The 16,816-nt window shown below is 42.6% G+C and overlaps 1 protein-coding gene across 2 annotated transcripts; it reads left to right on the top strand.

Annotated features, from left to right (window-relative positions):
• The first annotated feature begins 367 nt into the window (after positions 1-367).
• LOC141475021 (membrane cofactor protein-like) lies at positions 368-13,338 on the top strand. Of its 2 annotated transcripts, none has more exons than XM_074163125.1 (11): positions 368-550; positions 1,587-1,778; positions 1,994-2,090; positions 2,788-2,873; positions 3,367-3,573; positions 4,368-4,550; positions 5,520-5,711; positions 6,336-6,527; positions 6,863-6,889; positions 7,588-7,654; positions 11,438-13,338. In XM_074163125.1, exons 1-11 carry the CDS (start codon positions 472-474, stop codon positions 11,487-11,489), a joined length of 1,374 nt encoding a protein of 457 aa, XP_074019226.1. In that variant the 5' UTR covers positions 368-471; the 3' UTR covers positions 11,490-13,338. The 2 variants fall into 2 exon arrangements, with proteins under 2 accessions (XP_074019226.1, XP_074019225.1); XM_074163124.1 differs by lacking the exon at positions 11,438-13,338 and adding an exon at positions 9,486-9,576 and having other exon boundaries at positions 422-550; positions 5,523-5,711.
• Positions 13,339-16,816: the final 3,478 nt, after the last annotated feature.

The raw sequence follows: 16,816 nt of genomic DNA, 5'->3' as shown, positions 1-16,816 counted from the left end.
CAGCTGCGCAACTAAACACGCTTTGAAGCTTTTCCTCTTTGCCGGGAACGTGAGCGGCTCTCGGGGGACCCTGCCCAGGAAAGGGCTTGGTTTCCTCCGGCCGAGGCCTCTCCCCGCCCCTGCTCTCCTCAGGCCGGGGCTTCTCTCCAGGCCGGGGCCTCTCCCCACCTCGATCTCCCCAGGCCGGGGCCTCTCCCCATGCCCCGTCTCCTCAGCCCAGGGCGCCGCAAGTCCCCCCTCAGGACGGCGGTTGCCGGGAGAGGCGGGGGGCCGGGGTCGCCGCCCTGTAACGGGCCCCGCTGGCCGCTGCCGCCCCGCCCTTCCCGCGGTGCCCGCCATGGCGGCGGCGGCGGCTGAGGGCAGGGGCGGGCGGCGCAGCGCGCATGCGCTCCAGCCCCGCCGCTGCGTCTCCGCCGTTGCCCGAGCGAGGGACGCGGAGCGGCCGGTTCTGCCGGGGCCGCCGCCGCCGCCATGGGGCCGTCCGTCCGCGGCCCGGGCCTCCTGCTGGCGATGATGGCGCTGTCGTGGCTCGGCGGAGCGTGGGCTGAGGGTGAGGAATAGGCGCCCGCTCCCCGCCCCGGCCCGCCATGGCGGGCTGAGGGGCTGGTGGGGCACGCCGAGCCCCCGCGGCCTGCCGGACCCAGGAGCAACCGGGAGGAAGGAGGTCGCTCGCCCTCCCCGGGAGCTGAGGGGGCTGCCAGGCTGAGGGAGGGCTGCCGTGCCGCTCGGGGGGGCGGTGGGGAGGGAGAAGGAAGCGGTTCCAGGCGGTGGTGGAACCAGCGAGCTCTGCGGGAGGCTTCGGTGGGGTTTGGGGGGTGAAAAGATGAGAGAAAGGTGGTGTTGCAAAAACGGGCGTGCTGGCTTTGGGTGCTCATGGGTGCCTGGTTCTCACCCTGAGCCGGGGGTTTAAATTTCTTTCATGGTTTGGTAAATCTCTAAGCGACAGTATAAAAGAAAGGAAATCGGTCGGCATCCTCAAAGAGGTGGCAGCCTCTGCCATGTGTAAGCCTTGCAGAGGCCCGGTGGATCTTGTGCCTGGGCTGAGAGGTCTGGAATGTGTTCCCAGTCCTCCAGCCTGCAAGAGTTTTACGTTACATTTACGTTAACTGCCCCTTAAAACCTCCCTGGCTCTGTAGGTCCCTGTTTGTTCGTGTTTTAAGCTCCTCTCTGTGATCTGCCTGGCCTTTTGTCTCGGGAAGGGGAATGAACAGGCCGAGTGTGGCCGGTTGGTTTGTTCCTGCAGCATTTCACCGCGGGTGGGTATACGGTGAATTAAGTGTAAGAATTAAGGGTAAGGCAAACAGACCAAAAATATAAACTGGAAGGTAATTGTCTGGGTAGAATGCTAACAAATTGAGAAAACGAATGAGTAAGTAACCGGTGCTAGTGTAGGGTTGGACATAATACAAATTAAAAAATTGAAACCTAGTGAAATACAAGCCCTGGCCCTTATAAATGTCAGCTCTTTGATTTACCAATGGGTCCTTAAAACCTACTGAGTGAGTGTGGCTTCCATGCCATTGTGCCTCGACTTCTCTCTCTTTTTGTTGACAAGATTGTGTATTACTTTTTCCTTCTTCTGACAGGCACGTGTCCGTTTCCGGATAGGCTGCAATATGCAGAGCTGGAGGAGAGTTCCAGGACAATGCAGAGTTTTCCCGTTGGAACCACGGTGTCCTACGTCTGCCGGCCGGGGTATATGAGAATCCCCGGAATACCATCATCTCGTACATGTAGTAAAGACTTACAGTGGCTGCCCACAGAGCAGTTCTGCAAAGGTAATGTGTGTATGAACTCTTTGGGTTTTTCTCTTTGATATTTAACAATTTTAGTTGTTTTCCAAGTGAACGTTAGTATTCTGTAATATTTTAAATGAAGCTTGAAAAATGCTAATAGTGGTAAGAGAAGTATATGCCAAAGAATTAGCCTTTGTATATAACTACAAAGATGTAGATTTTTTGTTTTCTTTTCTTGTCTTTTCCCCTCCCCTTAGAGAGAAAATGTAACCATCCAGGAGAATTAGTGCATGGTTCTGTTCATGTGACAGATCTTGCATTTGGTTCAGAAGCTACTTTTTCTTGTGAAGAAGGGTAAGTATTTTGGTGAGTGAATCCTCTTTTATTTTTTCTGTTTAAACCAAATTTGAAACAAACCCAAATTTTCTTAGGCAGGTTCCATGCCAGTTCTGACTTGAAATGTCTCCAGAGTTCTCCCTGGAGCAAATGAAATGACAGTTAAACTTGATTCCCTGGTTTTACTTGCTCTTTGCATCCACCAAGGCTTAAACTCTGTAGTGAGAATCTGCAGAGTGAAAACTAGAGTGTTACCTCTAATGACTTTTTTTAATGCTCCTGTGGCAGAGAGAATAAATTTGTATATTCATCACCCTTCATTATTATATTGAATAATGGCCCATCTGTCTGTGTATAGCAAATTAAGTCAAAACCTCTAACCTCTTACAAGGTTTTTTTCTCCCTTTCCTTTTAACAGCTTATTTTTTTAGTCTTAGTAGCCTTGAGCATTAGTATTAGAGGGTACACATCTTAAAGTGGCGAGACTTTCATAACTTCCTTTAGTGATGTCTCATTTGCTTCTCTTTTGTTTCCAAAGTTGAGACTGTTAATAAATAAATAAAATTTCAGATGCCATTCTCATTACAACAAAAACTTGGTGCGTCATGGCCCCATAATCACAGAACAGAATTGTATAAACAGATTTCTAGCTGCTTGTTGGAAAAATGAGAAATTCCTTAAGTTTCACCTCTCTAAAAATTTTTTCCCTGTCTAGATTCAGATTAGTTGGACCTGATACGGTTTCCTGTGTAATTAAGAATAATGGTGTTGACTGGAATAGAGATCTTCCTGTCTGTGAAGGTAAGTAAATTACTACGGTGTTTAAGTTAATACTCAGATAGTGGTAATTCATTTAAAAACAGCTGTGCCGTAAACTTTCCAGTACAAGAAATGATGGTAAAATAGGATTGATTTTTATTTTTTTATTTTTTGGAGCTACTTGGGATGTGCCTGAGGGGTGATCACTGGAAAGTATCAGCTGTTGTGGTAATTAGCTCATATTAGTTAAAGTCAACCTCTTCTTGAGATTGGGACTCGCTGTAATAGATGACCATCAGTAACTGTTAGTTATAACTGTAGCTTGTTTTAGAAATAGCTTCAGAGAATCATAGAATTGTCCAGGTCGGAAGGGACCTTTAAGATCATCTAGTCCAACCATCAACCTAACTCTGATAAAAAACCATTACTAAAGCATGTCGGATTTAAATAACTTGAAAATCAAGGCTTGCTCTTTCTGAGGCGAACGAGGTAACAGCCAAATTCTGTTGACTTAATTTGTGTGATTTATTTCTAGCAATTGCTTGTAAACCGCCTCCGAGCATCCCCCATGGGAGCTACACGGAAGCCGACAGCTACGTGTATCAGATGGTGGTGACCTACACCTGCGACCAGGCCCCCAGAGGCGCCGATCCCTTCTCGCTCATTGGCCCCGCTACTATTTTCTGCACCTCTGATGAACACTCAAATGGAGTTTGGAGTGAAGCCCCTCCACAATGTAGAGGTTGTCAGGATTTTTAATGTGCTTCTTTGTTATAGCTTATCTGACTCCAAAAATGCAGTATCTGTCCCTTTTTTGGAAGGGGAGCGGGGGGTGGTATGGACTTCCCTGTAGAAAAGAACAAACAAATCCTCTGGTAATAAATTTGATATAGTTCCAGTGGAGATCAGATCCAACTGCACTATGGATATTGATTGATTATGACACAGAATATGTCTAAAATTTAAGTTAAAACTTAAAAAATATACGTATGAGCATGCTGTTGGTAGAAGCGACAAGGACAAAGTGAAGGAACTGAGAGACCATAAAGCCTGGGTAGCTGAAGAAAAATTGGGTAAAGAGCAAGAATGTGGAAGCTAGATTAAGAATAGTGAAAAGGTAAGGAAGAACTCTTTTTCTAAACACAGCTACTATGCAAATGCAGAAATAAATGCAAAGCCCAGCAAGCACAAATTCTTGCTTTGCAGATGTAGGGAGAAGTACCAGATACTTGCGTGTTGTCATTTGAACCCTGCTCTTTTCTAAAGTTCTGCTGCTGTACAGGAGTATGGCTTTTGGAAGTGGAATGTGATTGTATCAATTACTACTATTTCTTATTTGACCGTGTACCGTTACAACTCAGTAGCTTAAGGCAAGGACCTTCTCCACCTTCAAGAGAATAACCTCTTTACAAAGCCCCTCCAAAGCAGTTTGAGGAATTAGAAGAAGGAAACATACAAGCAGTAGGAGATGCTGGCTCTGTTGCACAGATACTGTTAACAAATGTTTCTAAGCTGTTTTTCTTTTACCTATTTCAGTGGTCAAATGTGATGACCCGAGAGTTGAAAATGGGAAAAAAAAAACTGGATTTGGACCTCACTATAGCTACAGGGACTCAGTCACGTTTGAGTGTGATCCAGGCTATTTCATGATTGGATCGGACGTAATTACCTGTGGAGAAGATAACACCTGGTCTCCTACAAAACCAGTTTGTGAAAAAAGTAAGTCTTTAAATAAGAATCCAACTTCTCTTGTATGTTGAGAATGTTGTACATCTGTCTTAGCTAAAATTTAAAATCTTAACACAGTAGTTGGGCATCAGATGCTCAGGAAGTTGACTTGGAGCCTCATCTGTGGGCAACCGCTTTAGGTGCTCAAGTGACTCAACTCCAAAGAGTTTTTGGATGAGAGTGAGCTGAGTTAGAGATGTGCAAATAGAAGTTGTGGCGTGGACATACTGTGATGCTGCTGCATCCTAATAGCACCATGGTGGTCGTTCTCGTGATTTCATGTGGAAATACAGGAGAAAAGATGTGTTTCTGAATTCTGATAGAAAGAGCTAGGAGTATGGTATGCACGGTGAGGAAACTATAGTGTCTCTCTAGAGTAATGGGAATCATTACAGGTCTTTTCTTCTCTTACGCAGTTCTTCAGCTCTTACTACACACCCTACACGATGCCTGGAAAGTATGTTGTTAGGACTAGTCAGGACTACTTTGCAGGGCTGGGGACATTGCAGAGGTCTTTTCTGTAACTTTTCTCCTTCTTCTCTGTGCTAGAGGGAGAGGCAATGTTGTAGTGAGAGAATTTTTTTCCTGCATACTCTAATAATGAGCTCCCAAGAATGAGAACCGCTTCTGCAAAGAGCGTGTTTGGGTGTTCTGTAATGAATGAGTCTGATAAGGCACCTGGAAATGATTGTAGAGCTTACAAAAATAATTAACCATTAAATACGAATTTCTTAGCTACCACATCTTAACATCATATTAAATTAGTGAATATGCACAGTGATGTTTCTTTTAAGTTTTCTAAAAGAAACATTTACATTTAAAATTGTGGTAAAGTTAAACTATTCAGATATGCTGATCTATTTTTCTCATACAAGAGCAATGTATATTTGTGGGGTGAGTTAATGAATTATGAAATATTTAAAGTTTGTTATCACTAAGCTTATTTTTAAATTCCTGTAGCAGTTACTGCAGTTGTATGCAGTGCCCTAAAAATCAAAAATGGAGTAGTGGTTCCAGAAAAATCTGTATATGAAGAAGGAGAGTCTGTTCAGATAAAGTGCAATGCTTATTGTGCTTTTCCTGGTGGTGCACAAGACATGACAGTAACTTGTCAAGGACAGAACACGTGGAGTTCCTTACAAGACTGTACATGTAAGTAAAACTCATACTTGGTAAAATGAAGGGCAGAGTGCCAAGTTGCCAGCTGTCTTGACGCAGTGATGTGCAGAGCCTGGCAGCTGGGCACCGAGCGAGCGGCGATGGTGGGAGGATTAGGGAAGTATGGGGGGGTCATGGGGGACAATTTTAGCAACTGAGGACAGTTTTCAGCAGAGTTGGAATCTTGTTCAGTCTTCGTTTTGCTTATGGACATTGTTAAAGTTGAAAAGCCAGTGGGAAAGATCTGTTTGGGGAGTATTTTCTGAAGATTTTTCCTTTGATGGTGTCAGGCTTTGTTCTCGCCTCCCTTTGCACCGTGTGATCGCTTGTTATAATGGAAACAGATTGTCATTACTTTGACACAACTGTTTGTCCTAATGAAGCTGAGACGTGTATTTCTATTAATGAAGCGTGTCCATCAGCAGAAGTATCCGCAGCCTCCAGGAAACAGGAGGCCTTTGCGTATAAAATGTCTTAAGGATTGAGCAAGCTTCTGATATTTATACAAACGTAGGGACTTTTTGATGGCAACTTCTTGAATCTGCTTCATGTACCAGCTCTGTTTTTGGACTTTATTTCCTTTTCTTCCCCCCCCCCCCCCCCCCGATCTCTTTCCAGGTGAGATTAAAGGTTCAGATTCCACCCCAAGCATAAATCATGGTAGAGTAATTGATGGACAGAAACCTTTCTATTCTGTTGGGGATTTTATTACGATTGAGTGTTACTCAGGCTACACATTACATGGTGAAGCTCGTATTCAGTATGTTGGAGAAAACAAGTGGAATCCTGGAGTGCCAACTTGCCAGTTAAGTAAGTATGAACTGCAAGAATTTCCACTAGAGTGAAAATACACATAATGGGCGCCATGCTTCTTGGGGACATTCTTCTGTGTCAGGAGAAATCATATAATGTAAACTTCCTTCTTTACTTTGACATAATAGGGTTTGGTGAAATCCATTTAAAAATAGGAATATTTTAAGTTAAATAAATATTACAGTCTAAACTTGCCTGCTGCAAGGATTGTGTTGACAAAAGTGCTTGATCTGTTTGAAATAACTTTGTGAATATTTGTTAGAATTTGTGAATAATGTTTGAACAAGAAGCATGTGAGTTCCTCTTATGATATCAATTCACTCTCTTTTTAGGTGGTTATATTACGGCCATCATCTGTGGTAAGTATCTTATAAAACGTGAACAAGATACAACGTGGATTGTATTTTTTTATGTGGAATTGATGTTCTGGTCATCACCCGTGACTGCAGTAAGATAACACGATTCTGGAGTTTTGGTTATTTTAAAATTGCTTGTCTACTCCTAAAGCTGCAGAGTTCAAGAAAAATCAAGGTTGCTTAGCAATTATAGATTAATTTCATGTAAAATGTATGTTTTTTCATGTATGGGAGGCATCAGATTTCAAAGGTGTTTTCCACAACTTAATCTCTTTCATAAACTCTTCAGAGCTTGGGTTTGCTGGAAGTGACTAAATAACTGTGCCTTGGTACACAAGTGCTTAGTCCTTTTTCTGTCCTTGCATTTGTTACCCGCTTTTGTAAGCCTTCTGCTTTCTTACAAACCTGTTGTAAAAAGTACTGTGGGGATATCGACGGATCTGTTTGAGTGTTACTGAGCTGCTGGGGCTTTGCCATCTTTGTAGTCACCGTTCTTGAGCTGAACTGCCTTCAGCAGTCTTAAGTAAAGCATCAAATACATATTTGTTAAATAAGCCGTGCAATTTTTAAGTATTTTGGGGGGTGGGGTCTATAGGGCTGTGGATAAGGACAGTGCTATTTCTGCTAAAAGTCTCTGAGGCTTTTTTTGTGAGCTAGAGATGATGATTCTAAGGCTTTTTTTTTTTTTAATTCTTCCTAAGTGATTGTGGCAATTGTGGCGTTCCTGGCAGCCTTCTGGGTCTATAAGAAATTCTGTTCACAAAACGGGTGAGTAAGCCTACTTTTTTTATTGTTATTATTGTTACAAATTTCTAAATGACTGAGCAAAACTAGCACTAATGTGTGTGTAAGTTTCTTGAGCTTTATCTGCCCTTTCTTTTTCAAATGCCTGATGGTTATATATAAGCTTAGCAGAGCAGCTGATGTGAAGCTAAAGTGCCTAACAATACGTTTGACTTTGTTTTTGTATCTGCTATTCAGATAAGCTGCTAATTAACACTTGCACTAATTTCAAGGAAGGAAAACCCCTGTTCTTAAGCTTGTATTTAGCATAGGTGCACTTGCCAAGGAAAGTACTGTTCACATCTGCTCTAAATCATGTCAGTTTACCTCTTAAAACCAGTGGTAGTGTTGGCTTGTGTGGGCTTGTGTTATTTTCTTGCTGGGATGCCCTCTGGCATCACCGGGTCTGCCAGGCCTTACGAGCCTGGGGGGGCTTTACATGGACTGGGAGCCTTGGAGCTTCGGAGCTTCCTCTCTTCTACATGAGATGTACCAGTGGTAGTGGAGGGCAACTGGAGAACCACTGTGTTTTGTGGTTTGTACCAGAAGCACCTTGAATAAAATCACATGGGCTTAGTTATAAGAAAAAGGTGAAAAAAATACTGGCCTAAACCAGTGCTCCTGTGCTGTTTGAAAAAGCAAATAGTCAGCTTTGCTACGAGAATGTTTCATGTGTGGATCCACTTCAGCTTTTTTCTCCTGCAGCAGCAATGTTGGGTGTCCCTGTGTTAAAGGCTTGCAAAGTCAACTGTAGAATATTAGTAGTGTGTTCTTCTGTTTTTAAGAAACATATTGGGCCTTTTGAACTTTATCTTCAAACCAGCTGATTGTTATGTATGCTTTTTCATGGAGGGGTGTCAGGAGATTTAAATGCCTCTGAGCGGTGCTTCTTGCAGTCATGTCTTATTTCAACTTCTTGAAAAAAGCCTGTTTTGTTGGAGAAATAGTTTGTAACACGCAAAATGCTGAAAATTCAGAGCAAGCTAGGTGGTACACATAGAAAGTTTTGATCAGCATCTCATCAAAACTGACTTACCTTTTAACAAAAATCTGTTGGAATTTGTCAGGGGTACGTGAAGCAAAGAAAAGGATGCTTTAAATAAAGTAAACCAGGGGAAATATTCCTGCGGTTCATGTTTGTAATAAGTACATGCAGTACTAGTTGGGAGAACCATGAAGCTGGCTTCTATCCAGCGAGGTTTTAGCATCTTCCACACTGGCCGTGTGGTGTCATGACAAGGGGCAGAGTGGCCCTGTAAGCAGAGTGGCTGGGTACCTGTATGCTACTAAATTCCTATTTAGTGCCTTTGAGCAATTGCTTTTCATCCCTGACTTGAATAATCTGCAACCTGGATGGGCCAAATAAAGAGTATATGGGAGTTACTAGTATTAGGGCAGCACTTTCTGCCTTCATTTGTGGAGAGACTTCTCCGGGTGTAGAAAGGAGGAGGGATCTAAAGCAACATCATCAAAAATTAAAGACCTTTATATTCCTGAAAATCTTACAACGTGAAAAGTCTTACTGCGCCCAGTGCTTTCCTTAAGCTTCTTCGCTGTGAACGTCTCGCTGTTAAACCTCTTTCTTGTCTGAAACACCCAATCTAATCGTTTATTAAGGCCTCGATCTCCCTATTTTGTTTTCTGGATTCCTGATGTAGCTGAGCCTGTGTCAACTGTTGTGCTTCCAGCACCTCCTACTTGCTGGGTTGTCTTCAAATTCCAGCAAGAATCTCTCCCTGCCCTCTCTTTCTTGTGTGTTTAAGCCTCCGGTTAAATAGGACATTCAATTAGACCTTTTTCCCCTTTTGCTGTTCAGCTCGTATACAGTTGATGAGAGTTGCAAGGAAACATGTATTTTAAAAACTAATGTACCAGCTGAGATGGAAGAAACCGCACAAAAGAATTAATTGAATCTTAAAAAGGTATACCCTTTCCACTTAATTTGGACTTTTGCAATGAAGCTTAAGTGTCTCTTTTTTTATGATGGTTTACTCAGAATTTCAGGAGTGTGAAATCCAGCTAGTGTTGGAAACGATAGCTCCCAGTGGTGTGTGTCACCATGTCCTAATTTTGGGTTGTCTTTAAAAAACGAGTAGCATATTTTTCTCTAAGAAAGTATATACGTACTGAGTAGAATGTTTGCACCTCTTTCAGTGATGTGAAATGGATTGCAGTGCTGTGTTACTTTTGTTAGCTAATAGTATAATTCCCTATAACGACAAGACTGTTGGAGCTGGAGACCAGCTTTGCTGCATTGCACGGACACTGGAATTACAAAGGCAGTGTGGGTGCTTTCAGAGAAAACCAGATTACATGTCTCAGAGTTACTGATTCATCGGCCTTTTCAGCTTTCTAGAAGAAAAATAAAATAAGGTGTAAATAAGGTCTTCTCCTTAAATCTTTTTTATAAAAAGATTATTTCTTTTTTCAAATTCAGAGTTCTGTAACCCTAAAAAAGGGTCAAAATACAGTTGCTTGTTTGGAACTGATTTCCTCTCCCATATTTTGAATTAGTGCTTAGTGGAGTAGTCAGCTGCATTTGATGATAGTTATAATTACTCCTTCACTGGGTAGGGTCAAGTTAGCTCCTTGAAAAACCTGGCTCTTCACACCTTGTTATAACAGGACAGATTTAAGACAGGACAGCTTAGTTTGGCTGTTCCCTGTCAGTATTTTGTCATTAGTACCTTAACAGTTACCCTTGGCACTACAAATTCTTCCCTAAACTAAAACAGAAATTTCATTTCTGCCACTTTTCTCCATTGCACGAGTTCCGAGAAGGTAATGGTTGAACTGGTCTGTCCCTTATTGGGACTGGATGTAAAGGTCTTTTCAAATGTGTAGTCCTGATTTTACTTAGTTTTAAAGAACAGGTGATTTTTCAGTATTTTTGATAAATCTGAGATGACATAGAGGAAAGTTAAGCTTGGCATTTCTTCCAAAATAATGTATGGATTAAGGAATATCGTCTTTACCTCTGAAGTAAGATGTTTCTGATTGAGATAGGATTAGTTGTCTGCATTAGCTGGGCTTATTTTTGGAGAGTGGAAAAAAAGGAATCAAGAGTTCTTATGTCCTTAATCTTAACCTTTTGCACATGACAGCGATAAGAGAAATGAATGCTCTGGTGTGTGTACGCACTAGTAACCCCTGAGCTTTTCTTACGGTGTCTAGAACTCCTTAGAGACCGAGAGTAATAGTGCAGAGGTTTGGTATGGGGGGGATTCTGCAAAGTAAAATAGGAGTTATTCAAGAACTTCAAATACATATATATGGAAGTAATTATGAATTTTAATTCTAGTATGTTTAAGTACTGTAAATTTGCTGTTAGTGGGCTACAAAATGCAAATTCTCACAAACTAATATTCAGCTTCTGGTTATAAAATATGTACTAAACAACATACTGTATTTAAAATAAATTAGAAGGGATGGTCCTGATGTAGTCCTCAAATTAGTTAGGAATCCTGTAACTGTTCTGTCTAGTTTCAGTTTTTGATAATACTTGGGCACGGTCCGATTGTTACTTGAAATGATCCATTTGGGTCAGATGCTGTTGCACTCCCTGGCTCATTCTTAGCAGTCTGGTGGATGAAATGAAGCAAAAACCTCCTCAGTCTAGGACTTGCTTAGTAAGATGAGGACAAATAATGATTAGTTTCGTGACTTTACCTGTTGATTTAATGATAAAACTAAGGATGTGCTTTCAGAATAAATGTTAAAACTATTTAAATGTAAAATCTCTGATTTGACCTGTTTTTTTGTTTGTAGGAAACGTGACAGCACTCCATGTACTGCCGAATATAAGATCTGTAAAGCATGAATGACCTTTTTTTGGGGGGGTGGGAGGGAGTTTGCAGTTGAATCTACCAATCAGAAATGGAAAATGATTGCACTTGCCTTGAGTTACTGTAGATAAATATCTTGTACTGTGTCTTATGCTACTGATTAACTGGAGTGGAGAGCTCATTACTAGGATAAAAAGAATACATATATATATATATGCTTTTCCTTATGGGCCACTATACTGTTTTTCTGTGTCTGGAAATGGACTTTGAGGCCGGTAGCATGCGGGAGCGGCTGTGTCGGCGGGAGTACTGGACGTGTCACTGTCACAGGGCCAGCTGCTGCTGCCTTCAGTGCTACCTCTTTTCTTACAGAAGACTTTTATCCAGTGTTAGCTCTGCTCACTAAAATCCGAATGTGCTTCGTGTTCATTTTTGTGGTTGAGGTGATACAGATGATTATGTTGTCTCTTGTATTCTGAAATGTTTTATTATTATTTTCCTTAAGAGATTGGTGCCTTTTAAGGCTATGTCTTTTTTTTACCACAGTTTAGATCTTATATGCACTACTTGTTTGCCAAAGTTGGTTTCTGTATATTTAATGAATTAAAATGTGCCTTTAAATCAGAGTTGTACAGCTTTCCCATTGCCTTTATGAAGGAAAAAAGCCATATATATTTCTGGCTCTTTGATCCAGTCCGAGAGAGACTACAGTGGATTTGTTGGAATGGAAAATTGATGGTTTCTATAGCAGAGATATCCCCTGCCTTTAAATTTGTTGGCCTATTGACAGAAGGCACTAATTAAAGGAGCTGCAGAGAAATCAGTGTAGTCATCTCCTATCAGGAGCACAAAGTTCCTTAGGACGCTTGATTTTTCTTGAGCCTTGATGTCAGGTTTTGGGGATAATTTTGTTGCTTTTCAGGGTAGAAAGGGCGCTGTATGGATTGATCTTCCTTGCTTTTTTTACTTGAAATCATGTATTTCACATACGGCATTTCAAATCTCTGTGTACAGCTGGCGATGCTCAATCTCGCTCTGTAACGCTAGATTTGCTGTCGGATCTCTGCTGAGAAACAGAAGCCTTTTCCTGTCTGGCTTCTCTTTTCAGGTTAAGGGAAGACCAAAGCAGGTTAATTGGGGGGTGCAGGAATGGGGGTGCTGGCGGTGGCTGGGGGCTCTGTAGGCAGCTGCTTGCAGTCGCTTCAGGATGGGTTTTAGTCGAGCCTGTGGCTCCAGGAGCTCCCATCACAGCGTTTGCCGTGAGTTGAGACTCAGCCATCCATTGATAGCTGTTACATTCAATGCATACTTGCTCTTTCTAATTCCTTATTAAAACCAAATCTTAATTAGGACAGGGTTTGGCTCTGTGAATCTGAGTTTGCTGTTAACGTAAGAACCGATTTTCCCAGAAAAACCAAATTGCCTCACTTCAGACAGCTGAGGCAGCATCAAAACTGTTCTTTGGTGTCGGTGGTGGATTGGCAGAGCCCTCCACTGCCGGGAACGGCTCGTCTGAATAACACAGAGCTATTTAGGGCTTTCTAGGGCTTTTTGGGACAATCCCAGCAGTTGCATTGTCAGAGTTCATAATAGTCTCTGGTTATTAAAAAGGAGTTTTGGCTGCACAGAATGACTCGCTGCTCATTGTCTGGCCAATACCTAGTTTGATAATTGTTTGTAAATACTATGATAATACACTGGGAATTGAGTGTGGTGGTCACTAGACAGCTTGATAATGTATGGCATCTGCAATGTTTTAAAATACGCTGAAATGCACTTAATGCTAAAGTGAAATAACTGTAAAAAATGGCCTTATTTTTATACTTTTTTTTTTGGGATGTAAAGACTAGTGATGATTTGCGATATTACAAATAAAAATGTTAAATTAGCAGTAAGTGTTTGTCTTTCATTCGTCGTGTGATAAGCAGATTCTTAAGATGATTTTTAACGTACTAAACTTGAATTAAGTGGTAACTGTGGAGATGGAAATTGGCAGTTTGTGTGCAGAATTACTCAATAGTAGTGCAGAGAATGTCTTCTGATTTGCTGAGTGACCTTTTCGGTTTCTTTTGGAATTGCAGAGAATTTCCCAGAACCTCCAAAACCTTACAGTGTTCCCTCTGGAGAAACTTGGTAAAACCTTGATGGAGAAAAGGCAGATTATCCCGTGGCTGTTCTGCTCTAACACTGAGTCAGGAGCAGAGCCCGTAGTGTGGTCTGGCACTTCTGTCCAGAGTGTGACAGATGTCATCCTTCGGGAACAGAGCTTAGGCGTTTTTAAGTGAAATATTGAGTAGAACGTGATTATTTTTAATTGTCTGAGGGTCACACTAAGAAAATGAAGTACATTTTGAGTGTGTGGAGTCAGCTGCCTGATAGAATGAAGGCTTTCAGAGGGTGCAATAGAAAACAATGCCATATTTTTTTACGTTTGTGGTTGTGATACTCAGAATCCATTGGTGTGGACTGCAAATGCTGACAGTGTGTAAACTACGCAGCTCTTGGGAAGTTTTGGGATTGCAGGGAGCATCGATGGGGTAGGCAGCTACCAGGCAATTTGACTTAAATGTTACAAATTAATTTGTCCTAATTGCCATGAGTTCTACACCATTTTTCCAAAGCTCAGTCCCACATGAATTATTTCATTTTAGAATCTGGAACTGATAATTAAGAGTCATGAACGTATGAACTTTGTGCTAAGAAAAAGGCTGCATGTGATAAAAATGTGTTGTTGCCATCTACTGGTAAAATAAGTGACGTTCTGGCAGGGGGAGTAACAAAACAGAGGTACAGCATTACCTGGTTTGATGTTTCACGTGTGAGGTGTCAGTGGTGGGCAGGATTCTCAGCGTTACACTTAAAAATCAGTGTAAACTCTCACTTGGGGTGGGGAAAATGGAGCTGGGGTCTGAAATGAAGAGACTTGGCAGCAATTAGATATTGTCCAGCAGGGAGAGATGCAATCTGTCTACCTGAGACAGAGCCCAATACCAAGTAGCACACAATTTTATTTAAAAGGAAAAAAAAAAAAATCTGAATAAATAACAGGTTAAGGCAAACAAATAGCACATGGAATATCAGTGGTCGGAGGGTGGCTGTGCTCACACACAGGGGCCCTGGCTTGCTGGAGCTGAAGAATCTGAGTGAGGAGTTTGAGCAGATGCTTCGCTTTCTCGTGAAGCATCCCTCCTAGTTGAGCGTGATGCTGACTGTCCTCCTTTAGTGCAGGATGCTCGGGCTGTCGGTGTAACGGCAGGTCAGAGAACAGCAAAGCGATACCGCCCGTGTTTGGGAAGCGAGAGCCTGCTTTTGATGGTGTTTTTATTTGAAAGGACTTTGGGGGGCGGGGGAATGAAGTTTTCCATTATTGTTGCTTTTCCCCCTACATCATAACCGATTTCAAATGGTGCTAGACAAAAACTGAGACTCTGAACACCAAGAGAAATCGGTCAGCCTGTGTAAGAGACATTTTCCTGGCTCAGAGAAGAATCCTCTTGTAGATGACAGCTACGCATTCTTTAGAGTGCTCTGATCAAATGCTTCATCCGCACAGCGATCGGCTTTTCTGTGTATAATAGCATGTTTGACAACAGTGAGGTCAAGCAAAAATAGTTTATAGCTTCATTTTAGAGGGTTTGGATGCAAGGGTATAGAAGTAGTCTGAAAAATTACTAGAAGTTACCAGCAATAAACTTAAAAAAAAAAAAAAATAATTCTAGCAAAAGGAGGGGTTTCTGCGTGCACCAGGGTGGCATCATCGTGATTGCTGGAGGCACTTTTGTGTTTAACTGCTGAGATCAAACTGTCGGGGGGAGTTTCTGTGTTTGCAGAGCAAGTCTCTGGGAGCTACGGAATGATAATTCCATGGTGATAGAGTCCCCAAGCACTGAGTAGAGATACATTTGCTCTAAGTTAGTAAATTAAACGTTAGGGCCCTAGTGGTCGTATAATAGCGGAACCGTACTCTGCCTGTCCGGATGCAAGAAGTACTGCGCTGGTTTTCATGCAACTTTCGGATCACTTTACTCTGGACAACTTGAGCTCAATATCCATTGTTTATTAAGTAGAAATACATTTGAAGGAAGCTGTTCCTGTTGTGGCCCTGGCTTGAGAGGGTGCATACAGTGGTTGTAGAAGTGTCTAGAAATCAGATGATGTTACAAAGTGGATGGCTGGCAAGGACGTAACCATTGGGAAAAGTGCTGGTTTAAGGAGTAGAGGCCGCCGGTGAAGTTAGCAGCTGCTTGGTCTCCTCCCACGCTGTAATTCTTGCTCCTAGAACACTGATTTCAAATGGTGCTAGATACAAAGTGGGAAAATCTAAGCCACCATGTGAAACCAGCTTCCAGAGGAAGACACATCCGGCGCATGGCTGCGGGCTGAGAGAGAAAATCCTTCATCTCCACCGTACCTAGAGAAAAATTCATCTATTTAATTTTATGAGAAAATAAGACAGTTAACTTCGGGTTAGTTACTTTATTGACACGTGGGTTTTTTGGGTATCTTGTGAATAGTTGAGGCTGCTGTAGGAGAAATGAGATACGTGATGGAGAAACCCACCGCTCTGGCAGTGACTAATTTCCTTTCGCGGCCGGGTGCGATAACGCCGAAGCTCTTACCAGGAGGAGTGAGAAGGGTCTGACTTCTTTGCAGTGCAGAGAGTGCTACTGCTGGGATGGGGGAGAAGTCTGTGTTGGACAGGAACACTTTTTTCATGTGGATAGAACCAGGCTGTAACCCTCACTCTGCCCAGGATAGAGAGTGTTCTGGCTTTTCATCGCTTCCTGATCTCGGCATCGTCAGAGAGGTCAGGAGGGGTCAGGAGCTTTTTTGTGACAGGGAGAGGAAATGTGACTGTCCTGATGGAACTTCCTCCGTCAGCCGTGTCACGCGGCCTGTCAATAGCAGCTTTTCACCGGCGAGGAGCTGCACGGCTTTGCGAGACAGGTTTTAAACTCTGTAGGGACAATGAAAATAAATTGCAGGGAAACCACTTTTTGAGTGTGGGTCAGATCGAAAGCTAAAAGGGAAGCGTTTGCAAATCTAACTGTAAATGGTTCAACCTAAGTTGTGGAGGAAGTAGGAGAGTGTGCAGATGAGTGGCTGATGGTTATTGGCAATGGGATGGCTCTGAGCAGCGCTGTGGGGGTTACCTGCAGTGTGTGTGCCCCAGTACAGGAGCCGGTGAATGGCTACACACGCACATAATTCGGTGACTCTCAACCCCTGGCCACCGTGGCTCAGCTGTGCTGATGCAGAAGCTGGTGTAAAATGGAATAAAGTGTGGCAGAAGCAGAGTTGGGAGTTTCGCTTATGGATGCCCTGGGTTTTTGGCAACTCTTTGCATTAGTTTTCTAACCAG

This window comes from Numenius arquata, chromosome 24, assembly GCF_964106895.1.
Source record: "Numenius arquata chromosome 24, bNumArq3.hap1.1, whole genome shotgun sequence".
Lineage (NCBI taxonomy): Eukaryota > Metazoa > Chordata > Aves > Charadriiformes > Scolopacidae > Numenius > Numenius arquata.
The sequence above is the reverse complement of the archived record's forward strand: the minus strand, read 5'-3'. Positions and strand labels throughout refer to the sequence as shown.

Coding starts and splice junctions, on each gene's coding strand:
- LOC141475021 (XM_074163124.1), top strand. CDS start 472: ATGGGGCCGTCCGTCCGCGGCCCGGGCCTCCTGCTGGCGATGATGGCG. Junction 551..1,586: donor CGGCGGAGCGTGGGCTGAGG/GTGAGGAATAGG, acceptor TTCTTCTGACAG/GCACGTGTCCGTTTCCGGAT. Junction 1,779..1,993: donor CACAGAGCAGTTCTGCAAAG/GTAATGTGTGTA, acceptor CCCTCCCCTTAG/AGAGAAAATGTAACCATCCA.